Source organism: Nelumbo lutea, chromosome 5 (genome assembly GCF_056320005.1).
Source record: "Nelumbo lutea isolate HS-2025 chromosome 5, American lotus-T2T, whole genome shotgun sequence".
Classification (NCBI taxonomy): domain Eukaryota; kingdom Viridiplantae; phylum Streptophyta; class Magnoliopsida; order Proteales; family Nelumbonaceae; genus Nelumbo; species Nelumbo lutea.
This window is the reverse complement of record NC_142688.1, coordinates 24,395,424-24,419,960: the sequence shown is the minus strand read 5'-3', so window position 1 is coordinate 24,419,960 and position 24,537 is coordinate 24,395,424. Positions and strand designations below refer to the sequence as shown.

Below are 24,537 nucleotides of genomic sequence, written 5' to 3'. Positions count from 1 at the left end.
ATATTATCATTTTGGCATTATTTTTAAGTTCTAACATAGCAATTCAACCGTACTTCGAGAAAATTCAATACAATGTCCTAACATACGGTTTCAATAGTAGGGATACATCTTGGGCGGATTCTGGTTGGCATTTTGTCAAAACTTGATTCAGCCTGCCCAAAAATCCCGGGCCCAATGCAATGTAAAATCCTAAAATTGGGTACCCGACTTACCCCTACCCAACAGCCATTGCCGTCATACATTGAAAACATCACATATCGCCATAATGGAGAAGAGAGATGTTCCCTATGTATGGCTGTAATGGCTGTTTGGACTCTGATTGTTGTGTCAAAAGCACATTCCACCTTGTATGCATACATCTTTTGTTTTCATTTGTTTTTTAGAATCACCATATCATCAAAAAAGGAAAAAAAAAAAGCAAAACAAAAACATGTTCTTGGATCCTATTTTTAAAAACAATAAGATATTGATTTTTAAAATAAAAACATTTTTTGGCATAGAAATTATATGATATATCGAACATGATGTTGATTAATCAGATGAAAGAATGTTTTTGAAACCAGATTAAAGGACATATTTTTTGTTACAGTTTTGAAGATAAAAAAAAAACACACACACAAAATCAAAAACATGTTTTTTGTATATTTGTTTTAAGAAACAATCTATTTTCACAAATGCCGCCAAAATGTGTGGACACAGTAGCGTTAGAGACTCCTCGAACTTGAATAGCCTTACCTTGCTATAACATACGCGACGAGTAAACTTCAGTGGTGTGGAATGATAAGTTTCTTTTGGTTTGGATGCAGAATATTCCCAAAGCATTTGAGAGATCCTCAGGGAAAGTTGTGGCCAGTGACATTATGTAGCAGAGGATTCTGGAATCACTATTCTCGTTTGTTCATACGATATGGTTGGCGTGAGTTTTCAATTTCAAACAAACTAAAGAAAGGATATAAATGTATCTTTGAGCTCAATTCTGTAACAATGATTTTATTAGGAATGTGTGGTTTCTATTCTCTTGGACTTTTTATCCATCTTTTGCCACATTGCATCTATCATTTTCTCTTGTTCTGGGTGTTAATTGAATTTGTGGAAATGTGATTATAATACATTTTATCACCTCTCATGCATTGTTAATGTGATAAAGTAACACCGACTAGGGGGAGTGTTTGCTACATGTACGGGTGTCGATTTGCACAGATTGGATGGATTAATAAGACATTTTGAATTGGACCAGTCGAGACTTAATGGTCGAAAGTATTTATTGGATCGGATTGGACTGGACCCGGTTCATCCATTGATAGAAGATAAGAATATAGGTGTCGATCGATAAGGTTTGAGTTGAACTAATCTAAATCAAAACAAATTTGAACAAATTAGAATTCTATACATTGAATTGGACTGATCCAAAATCGTCATTGGATTAGATTTAACCTGATCCATTTCTAATGGACTCACATTGGACTGATCAGATTGGACCAAATCCAATCCAATTGACACCCTATGCTACATGGACATGATTTTGTTTTTTTTTGTTTTTAACTTTATTGACATGTCAATTCTTTTCGTTTTTACAAAGCAAATCATACATATTGAGCAACATTCTCATAAATCATAATTTCTGCTCTATATCTACTCAGTTTGGGTAGAGTGCAGATGCAAATTCGTACAGTGCCAATACAATGTTCATAAGTACCGTTTACAAGGGTTTGCAATGTGATCAAAGTAGTTCCTATTTTAGGGTTTGACTATGATATGATATGGACAAAATATGATATTCAAAAAACAATTGACCAATAAACACGGTAGCGAATAATGTGTTATTTATCAAAATTCAATGGTGGCTTTTGATTGGTTAAAACTCTTTACCACATCTTTTCTGCATCATAGATTTTTCCTCTATTTTAATATAAGGTATCTCGTGTCTTGCCTTTTAAGTGGCATGAAGGCCATTATTAACGAGATTTTAGGATGGTTCTTTTTTTCCAGTTTTATATATCTTTTTTTTTTTGTAATGATTTATATTTGATATTTTATACATATCTAGCTAGTGAATTTGACTAGGATGCAAATAGAGTGTAAACCCCTGTTCAAGGTAAATACTATTTTGGTTTAGTTTTACTAGTGGTTGGCAAGAATACAATTATGCATTGACAAATGACAGAAAACACATTTTTCAATACATATTTACATTCAAAATAATATGTAAAGTAATAAGCTGGTATCAGAATTGGTAACCATTCAATTGGTATTTATTCAAATATGTACAATGCAAATATATACAAAATATTACAAAATATTACAAAATATAAGGCTTTGCATTCTACATATTTGCATTTTTCAGTAAGGGCTGGGTGATCGTAAATAGGACCAGATCGAGCTTAGCACCTGTTATAAGTTCTATAGACTACTAGGCCCAGTCGTGGAGCAGCCCACGTTCTGGCTTGAAACATAAGCTTCGGCCTAGTCCAGTTGTGCCTAATTCCAGGCCTTTGACCTTTATGCATAAAATATTAAATATATAAAATACTAAAAGTTATATGTCATATATTGTGCATAAAATTTATTTTATGAATTACTAAGCCTGCAATTTCTGGGCTAATGTGCTCATTTGGAATAACTCTCTAGGTGGTTGTAGTTGTAGTAGAGACTGGATCACTTCATGTCTTTACGTGAATTGGAGAGGCTGATATGGAGGGGCAAAAAGTGGATTGGAGAGGCAAGTATACTAGTTTGATGCTGACGCCTAGGGTTGAAGTTCATCTGGGTTGGTTAGGTTTTAAAGTCTAACTCTAACCCATTCTAAGTTATTGAACCCCCAATTCTAATCTTTACCCAATCTGACCTTCTGGGGTTGGGTTTGGGTTGCACCGGTTTCTTCGCTTCATTTTGATAAAATGCCCTTATTTGCTTAGACTTAAGATTAGTCAATTAAAATCACTGATTTTAGCATTATTACATATGCAAAAATATACGGATTCATGAGATGTTTACACATATAACTATGAAGACTTGTTCAGTTGAAGCATTTATAATCTAACAGCAATATGACACAAAATAGGACCGACTGAGGAAGTACTTCATATAGCCGATTCCATATAATTTGAGATGAGGCTCATATAGCCGATTCCATATAATTATAGTAACCCTAATACCTTTTTCAGGTTTAGCTTGAGCTAAACCAGCCCATTTGCGCCCCTACTTGCCATCTTCTAAATCTTAATACATCAAAACAAGCAGAGGATAGGGTTTATATTCAAAAGTAAAAAATAATTTTCATAGTGACACAAATGTTTCCAAACTTTTCATAAAGTTGTATTTTCATAATATTTTAAGGAATTTCCATTTTAGAAATTTGTGGAAAATTTCTTTAAAATGTAGTAAATATCTACTGGAAAATATTGAAATATTTTGTAAAATTTAGGAAAATTAATAACATTGGAAGGATTTTAGAAAATTATTGAAAAATGTGTAAATTTCATTGTAAATTATTGAAACTAATGAAAATAATTATAATTTCACTATTTAAAGATAAATAAATAATGGTAATTTAAAAAATAAATTAATTAATTTTCATATTTATACAAATGTAATAAAATTTTCAGAATTTACATATATTACATTTTGGAAAATTAAAGATAATTTAGTGTAATTTTATAAAGAAACAAAGTAATAACAATTTATAAATAATATTTAGTGATTTTCCAATTATTATTCTTAAATTGTTGAATTAGAAAATTACTTAAATTACTGAATCAAAAATTAGTGAACTTTAAATTACTCAAGTAAAGTTAGTTAACAATAAAATTAATAATTACTTAAACTACTGGAAATTAGTCTATTAGTAAAATGTTAATAATTAAAAAAGTTTATGCTAAATAGTAAATTAGAACATTAATAAATTAGTAAAGTTTCCATAAATTACTAAATTAGAAAATTAATAAACTAATAATGTTATCATAAATTACTTTAATTACTAGAACAGAAATAGAGAGTTATAATTTTACTAACAGAGTTACTGTTTTAAGTAAATAAGTAAAATTAGTAAATTTTGATATAAACCGACTTGGCCCAATTGGAAATTTAGCCCGTGCATCGCACGATCCCGAGTAATTTCATGCTTAATTGTATGGCTGGAATCCAACTCGGCGATCAGGATTCTCTGATTTATGTGGCATAAGAGCATAAGTGGCGTTCATTGAGCGTCCCATAACTCAAAAGGATGAAAATATTCTCAATCTTCTCTCGTGCTGGGGATCTCGGCTGCTACTGCTGCTTTTTTTTATTAATAAATATATAAAGAGGTACTTATCTTATATATAATAATGCTTCTTAAATTATTAATAAATATCAATTTATTATTAGGAAATATAAATTAGTTTATTAATTTATTAAATTATTAATAAATTAATATAATATTAGTTTATAAAAGTATACTAAAAATAAGACATTTTGTGTATAGATGGGGCTTTGGGCTCAGGCTCAAGCTTCAGCCTTTATATTATGGCTAAGCTCGGGTTCAAGATCGAGGCCTGATGGTTGGCCCGAGCTCGGGCTTGGGCTTGCACATTTTTTTGTTGGTAAAGAGGCCCATGTTAATTATAAAACTATTATTTTTTATAAATTAAAATTTTTATTTAATTCTAGTTTAGCATAAAAATATATATAACATTTCTATATATATTAATATAATTTTTGTTATTTAAATACTTGAGCTTATTAGGTGTTGTTTAGCTTGGTCCATATTTGTTAAACCCATCATTGGACTCCAAAAGTTTGATACCAAATTAGACTTTGGATCAAATTATCTCTGATAATGCGTGGGCATGGTGCATATTTTAGCTAGACCTAAATCAAAGAAAATAGTTGCTTGGGCCTATAAATTTATAGATCTAAGCGGGTTAGGTTAAGTTATAAACAATTTGTTACTTTTTATTATTAATTATTAAAATATTGTTAACTATTAAAACATTATAATTATTAAATTACTATATTTGTTTAGAATACAACAATTTATAGAAATTATCATAATTAAATGTATTTTTCTACTATTTATAGCTTAAATTATAATTACTGTTAATTATAGTTTAAAAATAATTATGTTAATTATATTACTATTAATAATTAAAATACATTATTATTTTTCATTATTATTCATTTTTTTGTAATAAAATACATTTAATCTAATTTTTAAATTATTTTCAGTATTTTAATTAAGCTTTAGGTTTTTAGAATTTTTGGATTTTTAATTAAATTTTGGTGTTTTTTCATTATTATTTAGTAATTTTTGCATATGAGTATTTTTCAATAAATTCCAGTGTTTTCATGATTTAAATAACTAAATAAATACCATAGTTATTAAAAAATACAACTAATTTTCAATATTTTTTAATAATTTATAGTTTGGGTACTTTTTTAATAACTTTTGGTATTTTTTAATAATGAAATACTATTAATTGTACATTTTAATTATTTTTAGTAAATGCCCTTATTAATATAAAATATTGTTAATTTTCAATATTTTTGAATTATTTTTAGTATTTTAATTATGTTTAGGTTTTTTAGAATTTTTTGGATTTTTATTTAATTGTTTGTATTTTAAAACTATCAATTAATATTTTTTATTGGTGTTTATTAAGGTCTCAACTCATAAGTTATGTAATAATATCATTTAAACTATCAATTAATATTTTTATATTTAAATTTATTATTTTTATTAGTATTTATTAAGTTGGATTTTAAGTGGAATTAAAACACATTTTTAATATTTACTAAGCTTTGTTAATATTTATTATTAGTGAAAGTTTAGTGGCTTTTAAATTAATAATTTTTTGATTGTTTAACCTTAACCTATTTATATTATTTGATCTATATCATGGTTTTCAAATTGGACCAGACTTGAATAACTGGGATCTGGTTAGGTGACCGGTTCCGTTTTACTCATTTCGCTAAAAACTATTGATTTGGTGAGAAAACCATAGACCCGGGCGCTCAAATTGTTTGAATCGTCTAACTATTTTGGCCATTTCTATCTTTTTATTTATTTTTATTTTTTGTCAGAATGGGCCATCCATTCAACCCGGGAATTGGACCTCTGACCGGTTTATTGTATGATTCGATTTAAATCAAAGATCTCTCTTAAATATGTTTCTTAAATGTAATAAAAACATGTATTATTAAAACAAGAGGCATTCGAAAACTCAAATTTATCTCCTGTGCAAATGTATGAAAATAAGAAAAAATAAAAAAAATAGATAAAATATAAGTAAATCATCTCAAAGGAGACGGTGCTGACATGGAGATCTGGGCGATTCGCCCAAAATTTTATCCCATCACAGGCTTATCTTCTGATCTTGATCAGCAGGCTGTCTAATATGATAATATGGCCCGCATCCTATAATGAACCCATCCTCACCATTGGCAATTTGACCTGTTATGTTAATCATACGGAGAAGCGAGGATTTTTATTTATCGTCAGATCGGAATTTACGTCAGTCAATTCAGTACCTAATTTTGTATTGGATCGTGACCGACAACACTTGAAAAGAAGGCGGGAAAGGAACGAGGGAAGGGGTGTTTGCTTGACCTACGTCATTTGTTGCTTCGCTTTGAAAAACAGCGGCTTCAGGACCGGCCGTCAATCGTCATATCAAAAAGAAATCTTCTTGAGTACGACTTTATAGAGAGAGAGCGAGAGACTCCCTTCTGTGAGTTGAGGAGTGAGGAGTGAGGATATTGTTTTTTTCTGTTGATCGGCCTCTCTGTTTTTGTGTTGAGTAAGCTTTCTTTCTAAAGAAGTTGTTTTCGTTCTTAGTTTCTGGTATTCTCTGTACAGGAAATGGGCGGAAGGTGTGATGAATGCAGATCAAGCGATGAGTATGTTTATTGGACCTACTTCCAGTCCAGACAGTTCTTTCAGATCCTCACCAACGATTTCGATCAGAAGCTTGTAAGTAGAAGCACCCTCTATCCTCTTGTCCTTGTCTCTCTTCGTTTTCTGTCTTACGAGTATTGCAATATAACACGCAGAACATTCCCCCAAAATTCATGCACCACGTAAAGAAAGAAATCTCGAGCTCCGTCTCTCTTAGAGGTTCAAGTGGGAAAACTTGGAAAGTTGAAATTGTGATCGATGAGGATGGCGGCTGCTTCTTTCAACACGGTTGGAATATATTTGTTCAGGAAAATAGTCTGAAAGAGAAGAACGTCTTGGTTTTCAGATACACCGGGAACTCGATTTTCGATGTCTTACTGTTTGATCAGTTTAGCCTCTGCGAGAAGGTGAGCTCGTATTTCCCAAGCAAGTGCGGATGTAATCTGAAAGAAAGTTCAACGGAGAGCTCTGTAGAATTTATATATTCATCTGTAGTGGATGTGGATGAAATAAAAAGAGGACGGGGAGGACGTGGTATTAAATGCTCTCCATCATTCAGAAGTAAAGGGAAAGAGGCCGAGAGATCAGAACCATTTAGTTGGCGTAATACATCTCAAGCTAAAAGGAAGAAGATTGAGAAGAAGAGTGCCACACCTCTCCCTGCTAAGCGGAAACCCAAAAGAGAAGAACCTGCGGGTAGGTGAAAAAATGCTCCTTCATGTGATGGTTAACATAATAGCTTAACCATTGTTTGGGAATTTAACTTGCATTCTTTTCATGGTTTCATCTGAAAGATTATTCAGGTGATGAAGAATTATCTGAAAGCCTAAACCGGGCGTTTCATATACACTTTCTATCAAAAAGACGACCTGTTACTGAAGTGGAGATGCTGAGGACCCTGGAATTGGCCAATGAAGCTTTAGTTTTGTCAGAAACAAGTTTCAAAATAGTTATGCAACCAACCCATGTGTATAAGAGATTTTACCTGGTAAGCTTTATATTTTACCTCATACTGTTGGTTGATGGTAGAAATATGATTTTTCACTTTTTAGCCTGCAGAAGAGATTTTTTTTATTCTTTTTTTAAGTTGATTTTCTAGGGTTGCTGTGCAATCTGTCTGCTCACTCCTTTTCAAGTTCAGGGTACTCTCTAAAATTCGACAAGTTAGATGCCTTTAGCATCTATACATTTTCTCAATAACCATAAAAAAACAAGAATTTACGAGTGTCAATTACAGTGCTGAAAGTGGAGACAAATCCTCCTAATTTTCCAATAGAGATTCTGTTACAGAAATATATGTTGTATGGTTTGTACTTGTTCTCAAATAAGTTTATAACCCGGTATGCTGTATTAATAATTTTATTTGCTGTACATTACTAACCAAAGCGAAAGTAATATTGTAGAGATCCTTAAACAGTAATTAAGGAGGAAGGCAATTTCATCATCATGGTTAGAAGTAACAGAGTCAGAGCTTGAAGAAGAGAATTGTATCCACACTTGTATTATCATCGTATGTATTGGTTTGTATACAAGTAGGATGTACATAGAGTTTGTGTTGACTGGAGATATACACATATGAGTTATCTACAGAAAATATAGGATAGAGAGTAGTTATCTACAGAAGAAATAGGATAAGAGACTTATATCTGTTATCTAGTCGGTTGATGAGAAGATACATAACAGGGAATTATTGCTGTGGTTTGTAAAATTAAATGATGTTCATAGTCTCATAGATATCAAAAAGTAACAAAAAGTGATTATCTGAACTGTTCAAAGTTGAATCACCACCACTGTGATTAATGGGTAATGACATTGTGTGAGTGGCCGAGGATTTACTAAATTACTTTTTACTTTGTTGCAGACAATCCCAGCTGCGGCTGTGAGAATGCATTTTCTTCCTAGAAGTGAAGATGTCATTCTTTCGGTAGATGGAAAGACTTGGCGTGTGATGTTTCGTTCGCGATCACCCGGTCAAGGAGCCTTTTTAAACGGATGGCCAAAATTTGTATTGCATAACAACTTGGAAGAAGGTGATGTCTGCGTTTTCGAGGTTGGGAAGAGAAGGAATAACTTTTTACACATTGACGTAAAGATTTTTCGGGTTGTCGAAGAGGTGGTGCCCCTACAGGTCTTTCCTCTGAAAAGTGAAGCAACCGGAGGTGCACATAAAAGACTCCGTAGGCGAGGCGGGGCTCTCACAGTTTTTTGAGATGGCAGCTTTAATTCAGCAGTTGTTTGGATGCTCTCGCATCATGTGGATTGTGGGGTGGGCATGGCGTTTGTAATTGTAGTTAACTAGTTGTGTCTTAGAGCTGCATTCTCCTTCATTTTTAGTTTTGCCAGTTTTATTAGGGATGATGGTTTTATGGAGAACTAGCAGTTTCCTCTTTCCACCTGTTTGTATATCATGTCTCCCAAGGCCATGTTTGTTGGCTGGTGCCCACCTGCCAAAAACGTTTAACTTCTTCCTCTTAGAAAGTGTGTAAGAACACCGTCACCAGGGTTATTCAATCAACTTTTGAATGGATTTGTTAAATCAGCTCACATTTGCTAATACTGTCGATGTGCTGAAGCAACAAAATCAAAGCGCTTGATTTGTTGATGTGGCCTCACATTGAATTTAAATAAATGAACTGGCATTTTGGTGGGTCACAAATTACAAATCAAAGGCCTTTATTGTGTTTTAGCTCTGTAGCAACATTGAACTCTTGTTTAATAGTGGTGGAGAAATAATGGCTTGTTTTATTAGGCTACTCCCTATTAAGCAAATGTGCCCCACGGACCGGGTAATCCGGGTAGGCGTGGTAAGCAATATATCCACTTTGGAGGATGCCAATTGTCAAAGAAGCAGGAATATTTTATTGGGAGACTGACGGTTCAGCCCATGCCACTTGTCAGAATTTGTAGGTCAAAAGTAATGTTGGAGTAGGTGGCGGATCGGAATTGATGTTAATTTATGGGCGGATGATGCATGGAGCGTGAGTTATTGACATTTTGGATGTTTATAACTTGGCAAATAAATCAGAAATCTACATTGGGCCTGTCCCTATTTTTTCGTATTTTCTTTCATTTGCTCAAAGTTTGACATCTAAAACTACAATAATTATTTTAATAGATATATTGGCATTGGTTAACTTTCTTTTTTTTTGAATTTTAAATGCAGAAAATATTGATCTGAATTATGAAAATTATCAAATATCCATTTTGACCATATTATTAGAAAACAAAAAGTTGTATGATTGCATTTTAAGAGACAAGAGGAAAAGAACAACCAATTTTCTCTTAAAGTTGAAAGATTTTTATTAAGAGATAAAAGTTAAAAGAAAACCAAGAGAACCTTAGTCATACATTAATAAACGACTTAAATTATTGCTAGCATTTTGTCAAAGGATGGGGAATGAACAATTAACCCTTCCCTTGGTTTAGATGGTTTAATTAGGATCCTTGTGCATGTTATTTTATGGTTCGCAAAATGCATTTCTTTTTGAGTTTTGATTATCAAAAAAAGAAAAAAAAACAATAATCTTTTAGATTAAATAGAAAACAGGAACAATTCCTTGGTAAGCATTTTCCTAAGTGGGGAGAAATATCAACCTCGTTAATGAAATTCTTCTAATCTAGGTGTAAGAATACTCTATTAGTCATTGCTCAGCAATCATCAATGAAATTTCTTTTAATAAAATTTATTAGTAGATGTTGAAAAGATATAAATGGTATTTGCTTAAGGCTGCATTCGGAATTGGTGTAAAAGTATATTGATGGTGTTTTATGCTGAACCGTGAGTTTGTGACCGTTGCACTTTTGATAAGCATGATGTGATTGGTGTAATATTTTACATCGATTTTATTGATTTAGTATTTAATCGATAATCAATGTAAAACTTTACATTTGATGAAGTTTTTCATTGATTCATGACATAAAAATTCCACTCCATCTAAATGCACACAAAACTGAAGCTGAGTGAAATTTTAGTTGATCATGATTATGCAATTCCTCCAGAAAAGCGAACCAAGGACAAATTTTACATCATTATTGGTTTACACTAATTCCAAACGCAACCTAAATGTCTATATTGACACGCGTTGGTCTTCCTAATATGCCCGAAGGCCAAAGCTCACTTGTCCTTTATTCCTCATTATACCTGTTTTGAGGGCTGGGAGTTGTAGAGGAAACTTCCTGCTATTTTCGAGACAGATTGATTTCCAATTTCTTGATATACGTCAAGCTCAATTGCCCAAGTTTGCCACCACTAGTTGGGTAGTCTGCCGGGCAAGGTTCAAAGTATCGACATGTATTGGCCCGTATCGACCGATACGTATCATTCCGGGACTCCTTTGATATGCCCCTTCAGTGGGTACATCGGATGTCTGACCGGTTCAGGGGGTAGAGGAGACCTAAACCGGCCCCTTGAACCGGTTGCGTAAAAAAATAAAAAAAAGCAACCAAAATGTGTATCGATTCGCCTGATACGCCCCTACTGGCATATCAGGCGTATCAATATTTTGAACCTTGCCGCCAGGCCTGTTTGGTCGGTCTGTTCTAAGTTGGGTTTGAATATTATTTTAGGTTCACATCATTTCTGTTCTAAGTTGGGTTTGAATATTATTTTAGGTTCACATCATTTGAGTTTGGCTGATTTGATAATATATATTGTATAATAAAAATATATTTTATTTAATAAAAAATTCTATATTTAATATTTTTTTTGTTTCTCTTCTCTTTTTTTTAAGCAATAGTAAATTGTTTTATTATCTTTGAGTTTTGAAGGTTTTTAATATAAATAAAATACATTTTTATTGAATAAAAAAAATCTATTTCAAATTTATGGTTGAATTCAATTCAAACCTGGGCTTCGGGCTTTATTTGAGGGCCGACCTTAGGCTTAGGAATCAAACCCTTGGACTTGGGCGTGAATGTATTCTATTGATACATAAGACAAAGCTCATTCCGAATTTGGCCTGGCTCGACCCATGAGTAGGTATCCTATATACAAATTTGTGTGTGTATGTATGTTTTGAAGCAAAGGATTCAACATTTTTTTTCAACGTTTCCAAAGGTAGGCCGAAAAACTAGAAACTAGTTTCCTGATTGATTCTGTTGTATCCCAAAACTGCTATTTGATAAAAAACCATTGATTTGATTAACGAACCGCTAACTCAGGTGACCAAAAACTGTTGTATCCCAGAACAGTTTTTGATTGTTTTTGTTTCTTTTTTAATTTTTTATTTTCTCTTTTTGTCAGAGTGGACCGCTCATTCGGACAGGACAATCGAACTTTTCGATTTAGTTTTGAAAACTTTGGTTTTAAATTTCATGAAGAAAATTGAGTAACTCTACTCTTACTATTTATATATTATCTTAAACTAGCTCCGACATCCTCATTAAATATTGGCAGAAAGAAGTAAAATGTCAAATATATCCTCTATTATTTCTCAAATTTTCAAATAAAATGTTTCAAAATAAAACATTTACATATTAGTTGTTACAAACCCCAACAGCCATTGCATAAGAGCAGGTCTCTCTGCTTCTCTTTTCTTGTTCCTGAAGCTCAAAACCAACTTTGGACTCCAAGCTTTTCTCCAGCACCGGACAACCGACTCCCACGGACAGACGAGTGCCAAATAGATGCTGTTTCCAGCTTATCCCAATTCTCAAGTAGTCCAATCTATCCCAAATTCAATTCCTGAGCAGGCATTCACATAATCTTTAGACCTCGAAAATTAGATTGAAAAGCATATTCTCTCCCTCTCAAATTTATTTATTTTTTGTTTAAATTAATTAAGAATCTAAAAGCTAGAGAGAAGAGACATATTTTTTGACCAATTTACAACTCTCAGTTCTTTGGACGTTTTCCACAACGCCCTAACCAGAAACCTCCCCCAAACCATCTTTCAATAATCTCAATAGTTTTCTAAAACTACCTTCCAATTTTGTGGATATGGCTATAAAAACCATCTCGTTGTTTGGGCCTCTTGCAATTTTTGTTTCAAGTGCCACCCCAATTAGAGGTGATTGAGCTAAGTGGTAACATGTTCAACAGATTGCTTTAAGGGTTGGTTTTTCCAACTCTCGTGTTTGCAATAAGTCGTTCGGGGTATGTTTGCCTTTGCAGAAAGCTAACTCGATTTATCGTCAACGATGGCAAACCAAGGTTTGGTAATTTTTGGCCCTAGATTTAATATTTGGTTTTGTCTTTTCTTATTGCTGGACGGTGTAATAGCCGGAATTGGTTGTCGGGCTATCAAGTTCTCAGGTTACGTGAAAGCTTAAGCACTCCCAAACGGTTTATAAACTTATAACTTGTAAATAGAGAGTGGCAAATGGCGATTACAATAGCCAACCGGAAAGAGTAGCCATGCCATGTGCCATTCAATTGTCTGTAACGATGGTGACGGACGAGTCTGCAGCCTGCAGTGCAGACATCATTTCGACGTCTCCAGTTGCCGTAACTGCGCCGCCGCATGTTCTCAGTTATAGTGGTGGACGGACAGTAGAGTATAAATGAAATGCGTAAGGAACGAGAAGCGTTTAGCTGTTTTTTCTGTGCCTGTAAAAATGGCTGAAAAGCCGGTGGTGACAAATCGTCCCCGCACGCACCAAAATTGTGAAGCCAAACTGCCGAGAAGTAGAACGACCAAAAGCCAATGCAACAGACCTTCCTTCTTCAAAATCTTGCTCGCTCCCGACTTCTCCAAATTGCTGGTAAGAATAAAAGGGTAGCAAATGTATTGATTCCCACCCTGACCCTGTTTTCTTCTTCTTTAATTATTTTTTCAAGGAACATTGTCAATTCTTCTTTTCTTCCCTTTCATTATTATAGGGCCGTGGTTCTTGATCAGTCTTTTACTGTGGATTTATTTTGTCATTTGTTAAAACCCTGAGGAACTACTACAATTTTTCCTTTTGTAGAAGATACCACGACCTTTTATTAAGCATTTCAATGGATCTGTTCCCGAAACATTCATCCTTAGAAGTCCGACCAAGAAACGTTGGAGGGTAAGGGTGAAAAAGGTCAAGGAACAATGGTACCTCCAAAAGGGTTGGCAGAGCTTTGTGAAATTTCATTCTTTGGTGGTGGGGGATCTTTTAATTTTCAGCTACCGTGGTGGTGCCAAATTCAGTGTCAAGATATACGACCGAAGTGCTTGTGAAAAGGAACTACCTTTCTCTTCTTCAGCCTACACACAGAGAAATCCAGTTGATTCTTCCCACCCCCACCCAAAGAAGGGAAGGCGTGGAGAAAGGAAAGCCGGAGGCCTGCAAAAGCCAGTTGTTTCCACCAAAGTGAATCGTAAAAATTTCTTTCATCATCTATAACAATTAAGCTAGTTTACTGTTCTTATCTCTTTTTGAAATATTTCTCATAGCTAGCATTGGTTTATATAATAATTAATATACCTGCACGCTGCACGCTGCACGCTGCACGTAGGCGGATGTGCTAAACCAAAGAAGAGAAGACCGATAAACGAGGCGATTGAAGCCGCCCGCTCATACAAAACAGAATCCCCGCATTTTGTAGCACTTTGTCTGAATCTCACAAAAACATCTATCGTGAGTTTCTTATCCTAATTAACTCGCTCGAAATGAAGAGATGAAGATGAAAATGATTTTTGCTGTTGGTAAATTTATGAATAATGAATTAACTTCATTCTCATCCCGTCGCTTACTTATTGCTTTATGTTGGACGAGGAAATTAAGTCGGTCCCAAGAGCTGTAGCAAAAGAGATTGGGCTGACAAACAAGGTGAAGGCAGTGCTTTGGGATCCTCGTGGAAGGCAATGGCATGTGAATGTGTCTCCGATGGTGGATGGCCGTCTCAATATTTCAGGCGGCTGGACTGATTTTCTGAATGCCAACGACATAGCGAAAGGTGAAGCTTGCCACTTTGAGTTTGGGTCTCTGCAAGGAACAGGGATTGTAATACGTGTCAACATATTTCGAACTACGGGGCTTGGAGAGCTGGCATGCTTTCCTGATGCTGCCAAGTGGCAATAGCGTTCAACAATTGGAAAGATATGATATGATATGCTCTGAATTCTGATCATCTGATGTACAAAAAGAAAATCCAAACTAGTTTAATAATAAACATTTCTTTCTTTACTAGCTCCGACTGAATTTTCAAGTCTACCGCCCAGGCATCTTCAACAGGAACGAGCCGGGCTTTCGGTCGGGTTCAAGTTGAGGCTGATTTTGCACTAACAATTCCATGACATTCGTAGTTGGGCCGGGTGTTGGAACTGTTGACAGAGCTTCAGTGCACGAAAAGCTTTCCTTGCACTACAACCCATTCAAAATTCAAACGGGAACGGCTGGTACTTTTCCTTTGGATTCAAATTCAATGACCAATATTAGACCATCAGGGACCTGCTCTGCCTCTGCTGCATACAGATGCAGCCATGAACCATGGACTATTCCAGTTTTTCTAGACCGTTAAATGCCTTAAAAGACGAGAGATGCGTGTTATTAATTATTGGATTCCCATCCGACGGTCTTGATGATATATCGTACTGTTGAATTTTTTACGGTCAGCAGAACCAACGGACCAACCATTCACATTTACCATGTACTTACGCTACGTATGATAAAGATATTTGGTTGGACGGGTATTAACGGTCAGCCAAACGTTGATTTCTGACGTCCGGATCGATCAAGGATGAAACATGTCTGCACTCAAAAGTGGGAAAGGCCAAGCGTCCAAGACTCGAAGTCGATATTTAGGCCAAAAGAAATTCGATGGGTCAAGGTAGCTAGACCGTATACCGTAGAGATGGGTAGAATGATTCCGTATCGACGCAGCAGTCCCTCCTTCTTCAAAGTCTTGGTCGCCCCCGACTTCTCCAAACTGCTTGTAAGATCCAAGAACCCAGAAAGAGATTCTTGGAAGTCGATCAACTTGATCAATTCGTGTTATTGATATTTTCTTATCCTTTTTGTTTTACAATTAGTTATTACTTGTATTCCAATATGAATTGAATTCACTAATGCTAATCTCTGCAATTTTAATTGCAGGGGATACCACCACTTTTTATCAAGCATTTCAATGGATCGGTGCCTAAAAGACTCACCCTCGGAAGTCCAACCGGGAAAAGTTGGCCTGTTAAAGTGAAAAAGATTGACGAAAAATTCTATTTCCATACGGGTTGGCGGAGATTTGTAGAACATCATTCTTTGGTGTGGGGATATTTTCTAGTTTTCAGTTATAACGACAAGTCCAAATTCAGCGTCAAGATATACGACAGAAGTTCTTGTGAAAGGGATCTGCCTTCAGCTCCGAGTAACGTTCATTCCCAGCCAAGGAAACAAAAGAGAGGTAAAGAAATGGCCAGAGTCACCACGGAAGCCGTTGTTCAGAATCACAGTATGAGTGCTTCCCACTCAAACAAAGAAAAGCCAGGCACATCAATGGCCAGAGCCCGCACTAAAGTAATTGCTCAGATTTATGAGAGTGCGAGTGATTCTCACCCAAGGAAAGAAAAAAAAGGCGATGTTATAGCCAGGTCCACCAAGAAAGGTATTGATCGTGCTCTGAGAAAGAGTTATTCTCACCCAAAGATGGACAAGTGTGGCAAAGCAATGGCCAAATCCACCATGAAAGCAGTTGTTTCTAGCAAGGGAAACGGTAACTTTACTTCCAGTCTTCCCAACTGTGCGTTAATTTCGCAAAACCTGATAAATATCAATATAACTTACTTGCAGGTGGCTCTGGAAAACCAAGGAAGAAATCAAATTACGGGATTGAAAGGCAACCAAGAAGTGAGGCAATTGAAGCTGCGTCTTCGTATAAAACAGAATTTCCACATTTCGCAGCACTTTGTGGAAAGTCCAGAAGAAGTCATATGGTGAGTTCTGTTCCTTATATTTTATTCAAAAAAAAAAAACGAAAATACTGAAAATGTAGTTACGTTAATTTTGTTTTCTTCACATCTCATCTGATCTGATCGCCCTTTTGCTTAATTTGTGTTGGATGATGAAATAATTAAGGTTGTTCCAAAGGCTGTAGCAAGAAAAGTTGGGATCACAGGCAAGGGAAAAGCAGTGCTGTTGGATCCTAAAGGGAGGTCATGGCGTGTGAGTTTCGCTCCAAGAACGGATGGTAGTATAGATATTATAAGCGGGTGGGCAGCTTTTGGAAAGCCAATAATATAGTAGAAGGTGAAGCATGCCACTTTGAGTTCATCCAAGGAACAGTTACAGGGAAAGTGATCATATGCGTCAATATATTCCGAGCTGCGGAATTCGGAGAACTCGCTCGCTTCTCTAATATTATACCTATGGCCTTCTCCGGCTTGTGAAGATGTTAGCTTGTAACACAGAGGCCAGCGTATCTGAAACAGATGCTGCACAAATCACTTCTTCTCTTCTCTCTAATACTGAAAATGAAAAACAAATGGACCAGATTATATGATCGACTGAGGAATGCATTTTATGCTTTTGAATCGTAAATGGGATTATCCTGTAGTCTTTAATCTCTACTAATATCGTACGAAGTCTCTCTCTCATCCTTCCTCTTCTTTTTAATACCACAGTTAATTTGACAGTGACCATGCATGTATGCTACTTTATCTTTTCTTCCTTGGCTAACGTTATATGGACGGTGGTGATCTATACGAGGTATTACACTCAACCAGAAGCGATGGGCCCGATCTCCTTGGTCCTTAATTTTGTTTTGGGTAAAATGCTGAAAACCTCCTTTGAAATTTCTCACAATAATAACAATCTTTCCTTTAGTTTCATTTTAACCTCCGTTCCCTCGGTAACCTAGATGAAAAAGATGTATAGGTACGAAGTTACCCCTATCTATCGTTAGGACATCGTTTAAAATATTTTAAAATATCAAAAACAGCCCTCGTTTGAATAACAACACTTTTTCACCATTCTGTTTTAGGGCAAGAGAAAAGAGCGTAAACCTAACACCATTAGACAGTGTTGGCGATGAAGGCTTGCTTGGCTGGGATTGGGGAAATGCAAAGAAACTGAAAAAAAACTAAGGAGCTTGACAATAAATAAGGGAACCCGGAGGGCATTTGGGCTTTGGCGATTGAAACTTAATTTTAAGCCCCCGTTGTAGCAAGAGTAGACACAAAGGATTGTATTTGGCATTGTTCGTGAGGGGAAAATCTATGATGCGGAAAAGATATGGTATGGGAAGTGATGAAGAAAGATTTGGCCCGACTTCACAGTTATGCAACACGTGGTAAAGGTAACAGCTCGACACAAAAGCACGTCTAAGGGGCGAGCATCAATGGGAGAAACTATCAGTCCGAACTCCCTACTAGGAGTCTGAACTCTCCCTTCGGCCTCAAGCCAGACAGTAACTCGAACTGGCCTGCATGAAGTAGTTCGGGACACACCTCGCCGAACTGGCCTGCCCTATAGCAATACAGGACATACCTCCAAACACAAGACTTCGCCTCGCTCACCACTCCACCACATCGCCCTCAGGACGCCAAAACCGAACGAACCAAGCCATGCCTAACACCGATGAAGTCCGTACCCAAGGGTGGCGCACCTGACTGACTTGGGATTTGACGCTTGACGGCCGCGCTCCAAACGACCACCTACCACCGCCTCCTGACACTGCCATCTCTAGTTACAGAGATGGCTCCGACAAAGAGCAGTGGCGGTTCTGTCCCAGCAGAAAGGACGATACCCGACCTGACAGGGGCTTTGGAGTGAGTGCGCGAAGTGGTTATAAAAGACCCCCTACCCCCAACAACAAGGTATGTGAACTTTGCACCATATGGTCTTTGCTTTGCCTTCGAGTGAGTACTAACTTGAGCTTCGGAGTTATCTCACCGGATTCCCCCCGGAGTTCCATCATCTTCTCCATTTCAGGCTCCCCGTCGCTCCAGTCAGAGGCAAAATTGTTGACAGCTAAGACTGGCCGAATTGCGCTCCATCAATTGGCGTTGTCTGTGGGAAACTTCTAAAACCTCCCTCTAAACCTCTCTTACCTACCCTTCTTTCAAAAACTCCAACACCCATGGCCTCCTCTAATAGTGCTAGACGTGGAACAGAAATGACCACCACCGGAGAGCAACTCTACGTTTCCGCAGTGTGCATTGGGCAGTTCACCATCCCTCTTTCAGTGGATGGGATCCCCAGTTTGAATGTGCCACAAGCAGTGGCGCCCCTGAACCCTCATTTGTTGAACATCCCTCTTCCACTCCCTATTGAAACGAACTTCGCTGAACCAACTGCTGTCCCACTGGCAATCTGCCAGAACCAGCTGGATGATCTAATGCAATGCATGTGGGCAATGCAAGCCCAAATGCAACAATTCCAGTAGCACCAACTCCAGCAACACCAGGTGCTGCACCACCTCTCCCGGCACCATTACCAGCAGTAGTTCCTTCAGCTACACCTAAACCAGTCACTGCTCCCCCCCCGACACCCTGTTTCGAAGCCGGTTAAGGCCTCCCCTCAAGGTGGACGACCTCACCGAGGAAAAGCTTCCCAACCCCAGAACCCCCTAATAGCCAGGCCTCATCCGCAGGCCGAAAGCAAAGAAAAATCACCCCCGCCTCGCAGCTCGCAGGTGGGTCAGGAACCTCGCCCACATAGTCACCTCGGCGCACCAAGCCCGAGTTCCCACTCACGGAGAATCGGTTCAGCGCCCTAGCAGCAGGCCAGCATTCCGGACCCATCAAGCTCGGCAACACGGAGGCCAGCAGCGCCAGCACCAGGCCCGCTCAAAGAAGGCGTTGGCGAAGTTGCCGAACTGCTACCTGTGTCCTACCCGAGCTCAGAGGCAAGGAAGAGACAAGCTCGGACGAGGTAAAAACCGTCCCAATTCTCTTAGTTCTTTCCCCCCTTTCATTAGAACTTCTGGCAGTCCCCTTGCCCAAAGACTTCAAACTTCCATCTCTGGACAAGTATGATGGGTCCTTTGACCCTAATGATCACGTTGACGCATTCCAGTCACAAATGCACCTCGCTAGGGCCAGCAAGTCATGCATGTGCGTGGCCTTCACCACCACCTTTAGGGGGGTGGTCCGCACCTGGTACCGGAACCTAGCTTTCGGGTCAATAAGAAGTTGGGCCCAATTCGTGCAGATCTTCACCGCACACTTTGTTACCAGCAAGCGGTGCCCTAGAACTGTGGAAAGTATCTTCGGGGTAATCCAAAGAGAAGGAGAACCCATCCGGAGCTACGTCAAGCGGTTCAATGAATCATGCTTGCAGATCCCACGGTTAGACCCCACGGTACAGCTCGCAGCGGCCAAAAGAAGGGTAACGCACAAAGATTTCAAATGACACATGGTGGCCAGTCAGCTAGCAACCATGGCCGACTTCCTCAAGCTTGCAGACAAGTTCATGATAACAGAGGAAGAGATCAACCAAAGAACTGATGGCAGGGTTGAAAAAAGAAAAAGAGAAGGCGCACCCTCCAACCTAGGCGATAGAAGAAGCCACACCCGAGAGGCGAAGCCAAGCCAGCCGTCCCGAGCTCCCTTAGCAGTTCGGACGGATTACACACCATTGAACACAAGGTGGACCGAGATCTTGATGACTATCAAGGACGCCCCCTACATAAAGTGGCCACCTCGCCTAAAAAGCAACCCAAACGAAAGGAACAAAAATCTATATTGTAGTTTTCATAAAGATCACGGTCATAGTACCGAATAATGTAATAATCTCCGTGATGAGATAGAGGGACTCATCCGCCGCGGATACTTGAGAAATTTTGTACATAATGACAATAATAATAAAGCAGGTTGGCAAGGGGAACACGGAATGGATGCCCCCGAATCGAGCAGCAGATCGGCTGAAGCCTTGCAGCGACCTCCTTCGGAAGAGAGGCCAGTTCAGGGAACCATCCACGTAATAGTGTGCGGTTTGGTGGTAGCAGGTTGCACTTCGGTAGCATCACGGATGTCAGTTCACGAGGCGGCTCGAGAAGAGCAGAACCCTCCAAAGAGGCCGAAGACAAAAGTACCGATCTTTTTCACAAAAGACGATGCGCGAGGTGTTCACTATCCCCATGACGACGCGCTCGTCATTAAACTAAGGATCAACGACTTCGAAGTCCGGCGCGTACTTGTGGAATCAGGCAGTTCGGCAGACATCCTCTTCAAATCGGCGTTCGACCAATTACAGTTGCAGAAAAGCGAGTTGAAACCCACGCACACTCCTCTAGTGGGCTTCAGCGGAGAGGAAGTCAGGCCCCTAGGGAAGATAACTGTACCTGTGGAAGTCGGCACATGGCCGTGCGCGATAAGACTCGACCACGATTTCCTGGTGGTCGCGACCCCCTCCCCATACAACGCCATAATAGGGCGACCAATTACGCACATTCTGCGTGCAGTGGTTTCCACCTATTATCTGGCGATGAAGTTCCCCACGGACTTCGGTGTGGGGGTAGCGGGGGGCGACCAAATCGAGTCTCGCAAATGCTATGTTGCCGCCCTAAAGGGAAAAACCAAGGCAGCTGATGACCTCGAACTAGAGCGGTCTACGGAACGAGCTTCGCCCATTGAGGAAACAATCGCAGTCCCGACCTCGGCTACAAATCTGGCACGAACGCTACAGATCGGTGCTTCCATTAAGGAGCCTCTACGAATCGAACTTGTGAGTTTCTTACTTCAAAATTTAGATATTTTTGCATGGTCCGCAGCAGATATGCCCGGCATTGACCCTGGCCTTATAACTCACAAACTTAACACTGACCCTGTAGTCAGACCCATTAGACAGAAGAAACGCAACTTAGCCCAGGAGCGTTGGAGGGCGGTTGACGAAGAAGTCGAAAAGCTCATCGCAGCGGGCTTCATAAGGGAAGTTCATTACCCGAGCTGGGTAGCCAACCCAATGCTGGTGAAAAAAGCTAACGGCAAGTGGCGCATGTGCGTCGACTACACCGACCTGAACCGAGTTTGCCCAAAAGACTGCTTGCTCAGGCTACAACCAAATCAAGATGGACCAGTCCGACGAAGAAAAAACCAGCTTCATAACCGAGTTCGGCCTGTACTGTTACAAGGTCATGCCCTTCGGACTAAAGAATGATAGGGCGACCTTCCAAAGACTTGTAAATAAGCTTTTTCGGCTCTTAATTGGCATGAAAGTAGAATGTTATGTAGACGACATGGTCGTCAAAACACAGTTCACGCAGGAATTAATAATGGACTTGGATTATGTCTTCCAAATTCTGCGTCAATATAGAATGAGACTAAATCCAAACAAGTGTGTCTTCGGTGTCACATCGGGTAAATTTGTAGGGTACATTGTCAACCGGCACAGTATTGAGGCCAACTCGGACAAAATAAAGGCCATCCTTGATATGAGACCACCCCGGAAAGTAAAAGAAGTTCAGAGGCTAAACGACCGCATAGCCGCTCTGAGCCGCTCCATGTCCAAATCGGCAGACTGCTGCCTGCCTTTCTTTAAGGCAATCAAAGGCAAAGGGTTCGAATGGACCCAAGATTTCCAGCTCGCGTTCAACGAGCTAAAAACCTACCTCGCCACTGTGCCAACCTTAGCTAGACCCGAGGAGGGCGAGGTCTTAGAATTGTACCTCTCGGCAAGTGACGAGGTGGTCAATTCGGTACTAATAAAGGAAGTAGATCGGGTCCAGCGGCTCGTCTATTATGTTAGTAAAATTCTGTAGGGAGTAGAGACGAGATACCCGCAGATAGAAAAAATAGCGTACGCACTGTGATCCCAGCTCGTGGTCAACCAGGTTACGGGCGAGTACGAAGCACGGGAGCTCTCCATGATCGCATATTTAGCGAAAGTAAAAGAGGCCCTGCTCAACTTCCAGTCACACTTCATCAGGAAAATGCCGAGGTCAGAGAACACTGAGGCCGACACTCTGTCCCGGTTAGCCAGCACAAGTCACAACAACAAGAGAACCGTGCACATAGAGGACTTACCTTGGCCTAGTATTCTCGGTGGGGCAGAGGAGGTCGCTCCCGTCCTCGAAGCAGAGCCGAGCTGGATCAACCCACTCGTGAGCTTCTTGCTAGATGGAACCCTCCCTACTGACCACAATGCGGCCAAGAGGGTGCAGTGCCATGCAGCCAAATACGTCATAATTGACGAACGGTTGTACCGACGGTCCTACACGCTCCCCTACTTGCGTTGCCTGCGACCTGCCGAAGCCGAGCTTGTACTCCGCGACACTCATGAAGGTCTGTGCGGTGGACACCTGGGGGGCAGAGCACTCGCCCAAAAAGCACTTCCACAAGGATACTACTAGCCAACGATGAAGGCAGAAGCCGTCGGGCTCGTCAGAAAATGCGAGAAGTGTCAGAAGCATGCCAATATCCACCATCAGCCTGCTTCCGACCTCAAATACCTCGCCAGCCCTTGGCCCTTCGCACAATGGGGCATTGACCTCCTGGGGCCATTTCTGCCAGCAACAGGTGGGAGAAAGTTCCTAGTGGTGGTAGTAGATTATTGCACAAAGTGGATAGAAGCCGAAACTCTGGCAACAGTTACATCCTGAAATATACATAACTTCTTTTGGAAGAACATAGTATGTCGCCTCAGGTTACCTCGGGTACTGATCTCCGACAACGGCAAGCAAGTTCGAGGATATCAAGTTCCAAGAATGGTGCCAGAGTATGGGAATTCGACAGAACTTCACATCGGTCGCGCACTAAAAGCACGTCTAGACCAAGCTAAAGGGTTGTGGGCGGAAGAGCTACCAAGTGTTTTATGGGCTCATCGAACTACAAAAAAAACCGCCACAGGAAAGACCCCCTCAACCTCACCTACGGCACTGAAACGGTAATCTCAGCGGAAATCGAAGTACCTACACTATGACTAGAAACATATGACGATCAGACGAACGGAGATGAGTTACGTACCAACCTTGACCTACTAGATGAGGTAAGAGATCTCGTGCACATCCGGATAGCGGCCTATCAGCAGCAGGTAGCTCGGTACTACAACGCCAAAGTAAAGAAGCGAAGCTTCCGAATCGGCGACTTGGTTCTCCGTAAGATTATGGTGTCCGAACCCGGTGTGGGCAAACTTGAACCAAATTGGGAAGGACCCTATAGAGTAAAGAGAGCGCTCGGGGGGGCATACGAGCTCGAAACCTTAGAAGGCAAACAAGTACCTCGAGCGTGGAACATCGTAAACTTAAGTCGATACTACATATAAACCGCCAAGAGAAGGAGAAGCAGACGAAATCTCTACAAGAGCCCAAGGGCTAGGATGCCGAGCTAACAAGAGGAACCTCGACATAGGCAAGCAAAGAAGAGTCGGGCATATTAGCAGTTTGGCAAAATATCTGTCAAAAGGCTAATGTGAAGCAGAGACTAAGTATTAAAACACCGAAACAGGTCGTGCGAGTGCAATAACCTGGGCAAGAAATAGGTCGGGCATATTATCAGTTTGGCAAATTATCAGTCCGGAAAAAAGAACACTTAACCATAAAGATTGTCTATTTCATCGCAATAAAAGGAAGAGTACAAAAAAAAAAAATTACAAGCCCGAAGGTACTTCTTCCCCATCAGAAGGCACTTTAGCGACACCCGAAGGCCCTGCCTCGCCCTCAGAATCCGGCTCGCCATCGGCAGCATTGGCCATTTCCTGAGTTATACGCAAAGTGGATATGGCACTAACGTCGAGGTCGGGATACGCGTTCCGGATCATCCACCTGCTAAGTTTGAATCCCCTTCTGTAAGAATGCACCATCAGGTTGTCAAAACGCGGTG

General features: G+C 39.4%; 3 protein-coding genes across 7 annotated transcripts; all 3 read left to right on the top strand.

Annotated features, from left to right (window-relative positions):
• The first annotated feature begins 6,594 nt into the window (after nucleotides 1–6,594).
• On the top strand, nucleotides 6,595–9,410 carry LOC148851058 (B3 domain-containing protein REM16-like). Its single transcript, XM_088947644.1, has 5 exons — nucleotides 6,595–6,707; nucleotides 6,836–6,949; nucleotides 7,030–7,570; nucleotides 7,669–7,862; nucleotides 8,736–9,410. Exons 2-5 carry the CDS (start codon nucleotides 6,839–6,841, stop codon nucleotides 9,081–9,083), a joined length of 1,194 nt encoding a protein of 397 aa, XP_088803770.1. The 5' UTR covers nucleotides 6,595–6,707; nucleotides 6,836–6,838; the 3' UTR covers nucleotides 9,084–9,410.
• Nucleotides 9,411–13,192: 3,782 nt separating this feature from the next.
• Nucleotides 13,193–14,974, top strand: LOC148851057 (putative B3 domain-containing protein Os03g0621600). Of its 4 annotated transcripts, none has more exons than XM_088942863.1 (4): nucleotides 13,193–13,576; nucleotides 13,784–14,165; nucleotides 14,304–14,425; nucleotides 14,573–14,974. In XM_088942863.1, the coding sequence occupies exons 1-4, from the start codon at nucleotides 13,376–13,378 to the stop codon at nucleotides 14,867–14,869; spliced, it is 1,002 nt and encodes a 333-aa protein (XP_088798989.1). In that variant the 5' UTR covers nucleotides 13,193–13,375; the 3' UTR covers nucleotides 14,870–14,974. The 4 variants fall into 4 exon arrangements, with proteins under 4 accessions (XP_088798989.1, XP_088798986.1, XP_088798988.1 ...); XM_088942860.1 differs by having other exon boundaries at nucleotides 13,209–13,576; nucleotides 14,564–14,974; XM_088942862.1 differs by having other exon boundaries at nucleotides 13,242–13,576; nucleotides 13,787–14,165.
• Nucleotides 14,975–15,390: 416 nt separating this feature from the next.
• LOC148851056 (uncharacterized) lies at nucleotides 15,391–17,346 on the top strand. Of its 2 annotated transcripts, none has more exons than XM_088942857.1 (4): nucleotides 15,391–15,722; nucleotides 15,884–16,385; nucleotides 16,571–16,713; nucleotides 16,856–17,346. In XM_088942857.1, exons 1-4 carry the CDS (start codon nucleotides 15,528–15,530, stop codon nucleotides 17,018–17,020), a joined length of 1,005 nt encoding a protein of 334 aa, XP_088798983.1. In that variant the 5' UTR covers nucleotides 15,391–15,527; the 3' UTR covers nucleotides 17,021–17,346. The 2 variants fall into 2 exon arrangements, with proteins under 2 accessions (XP_088798983.1, XP_088798982.1); XM_088942856.1 differs by having other exon boundaries at nucleotides 15,884–16,493.
• Nucleotides 17,347–24,537: the final 7,191 nt, after the last annotated feature.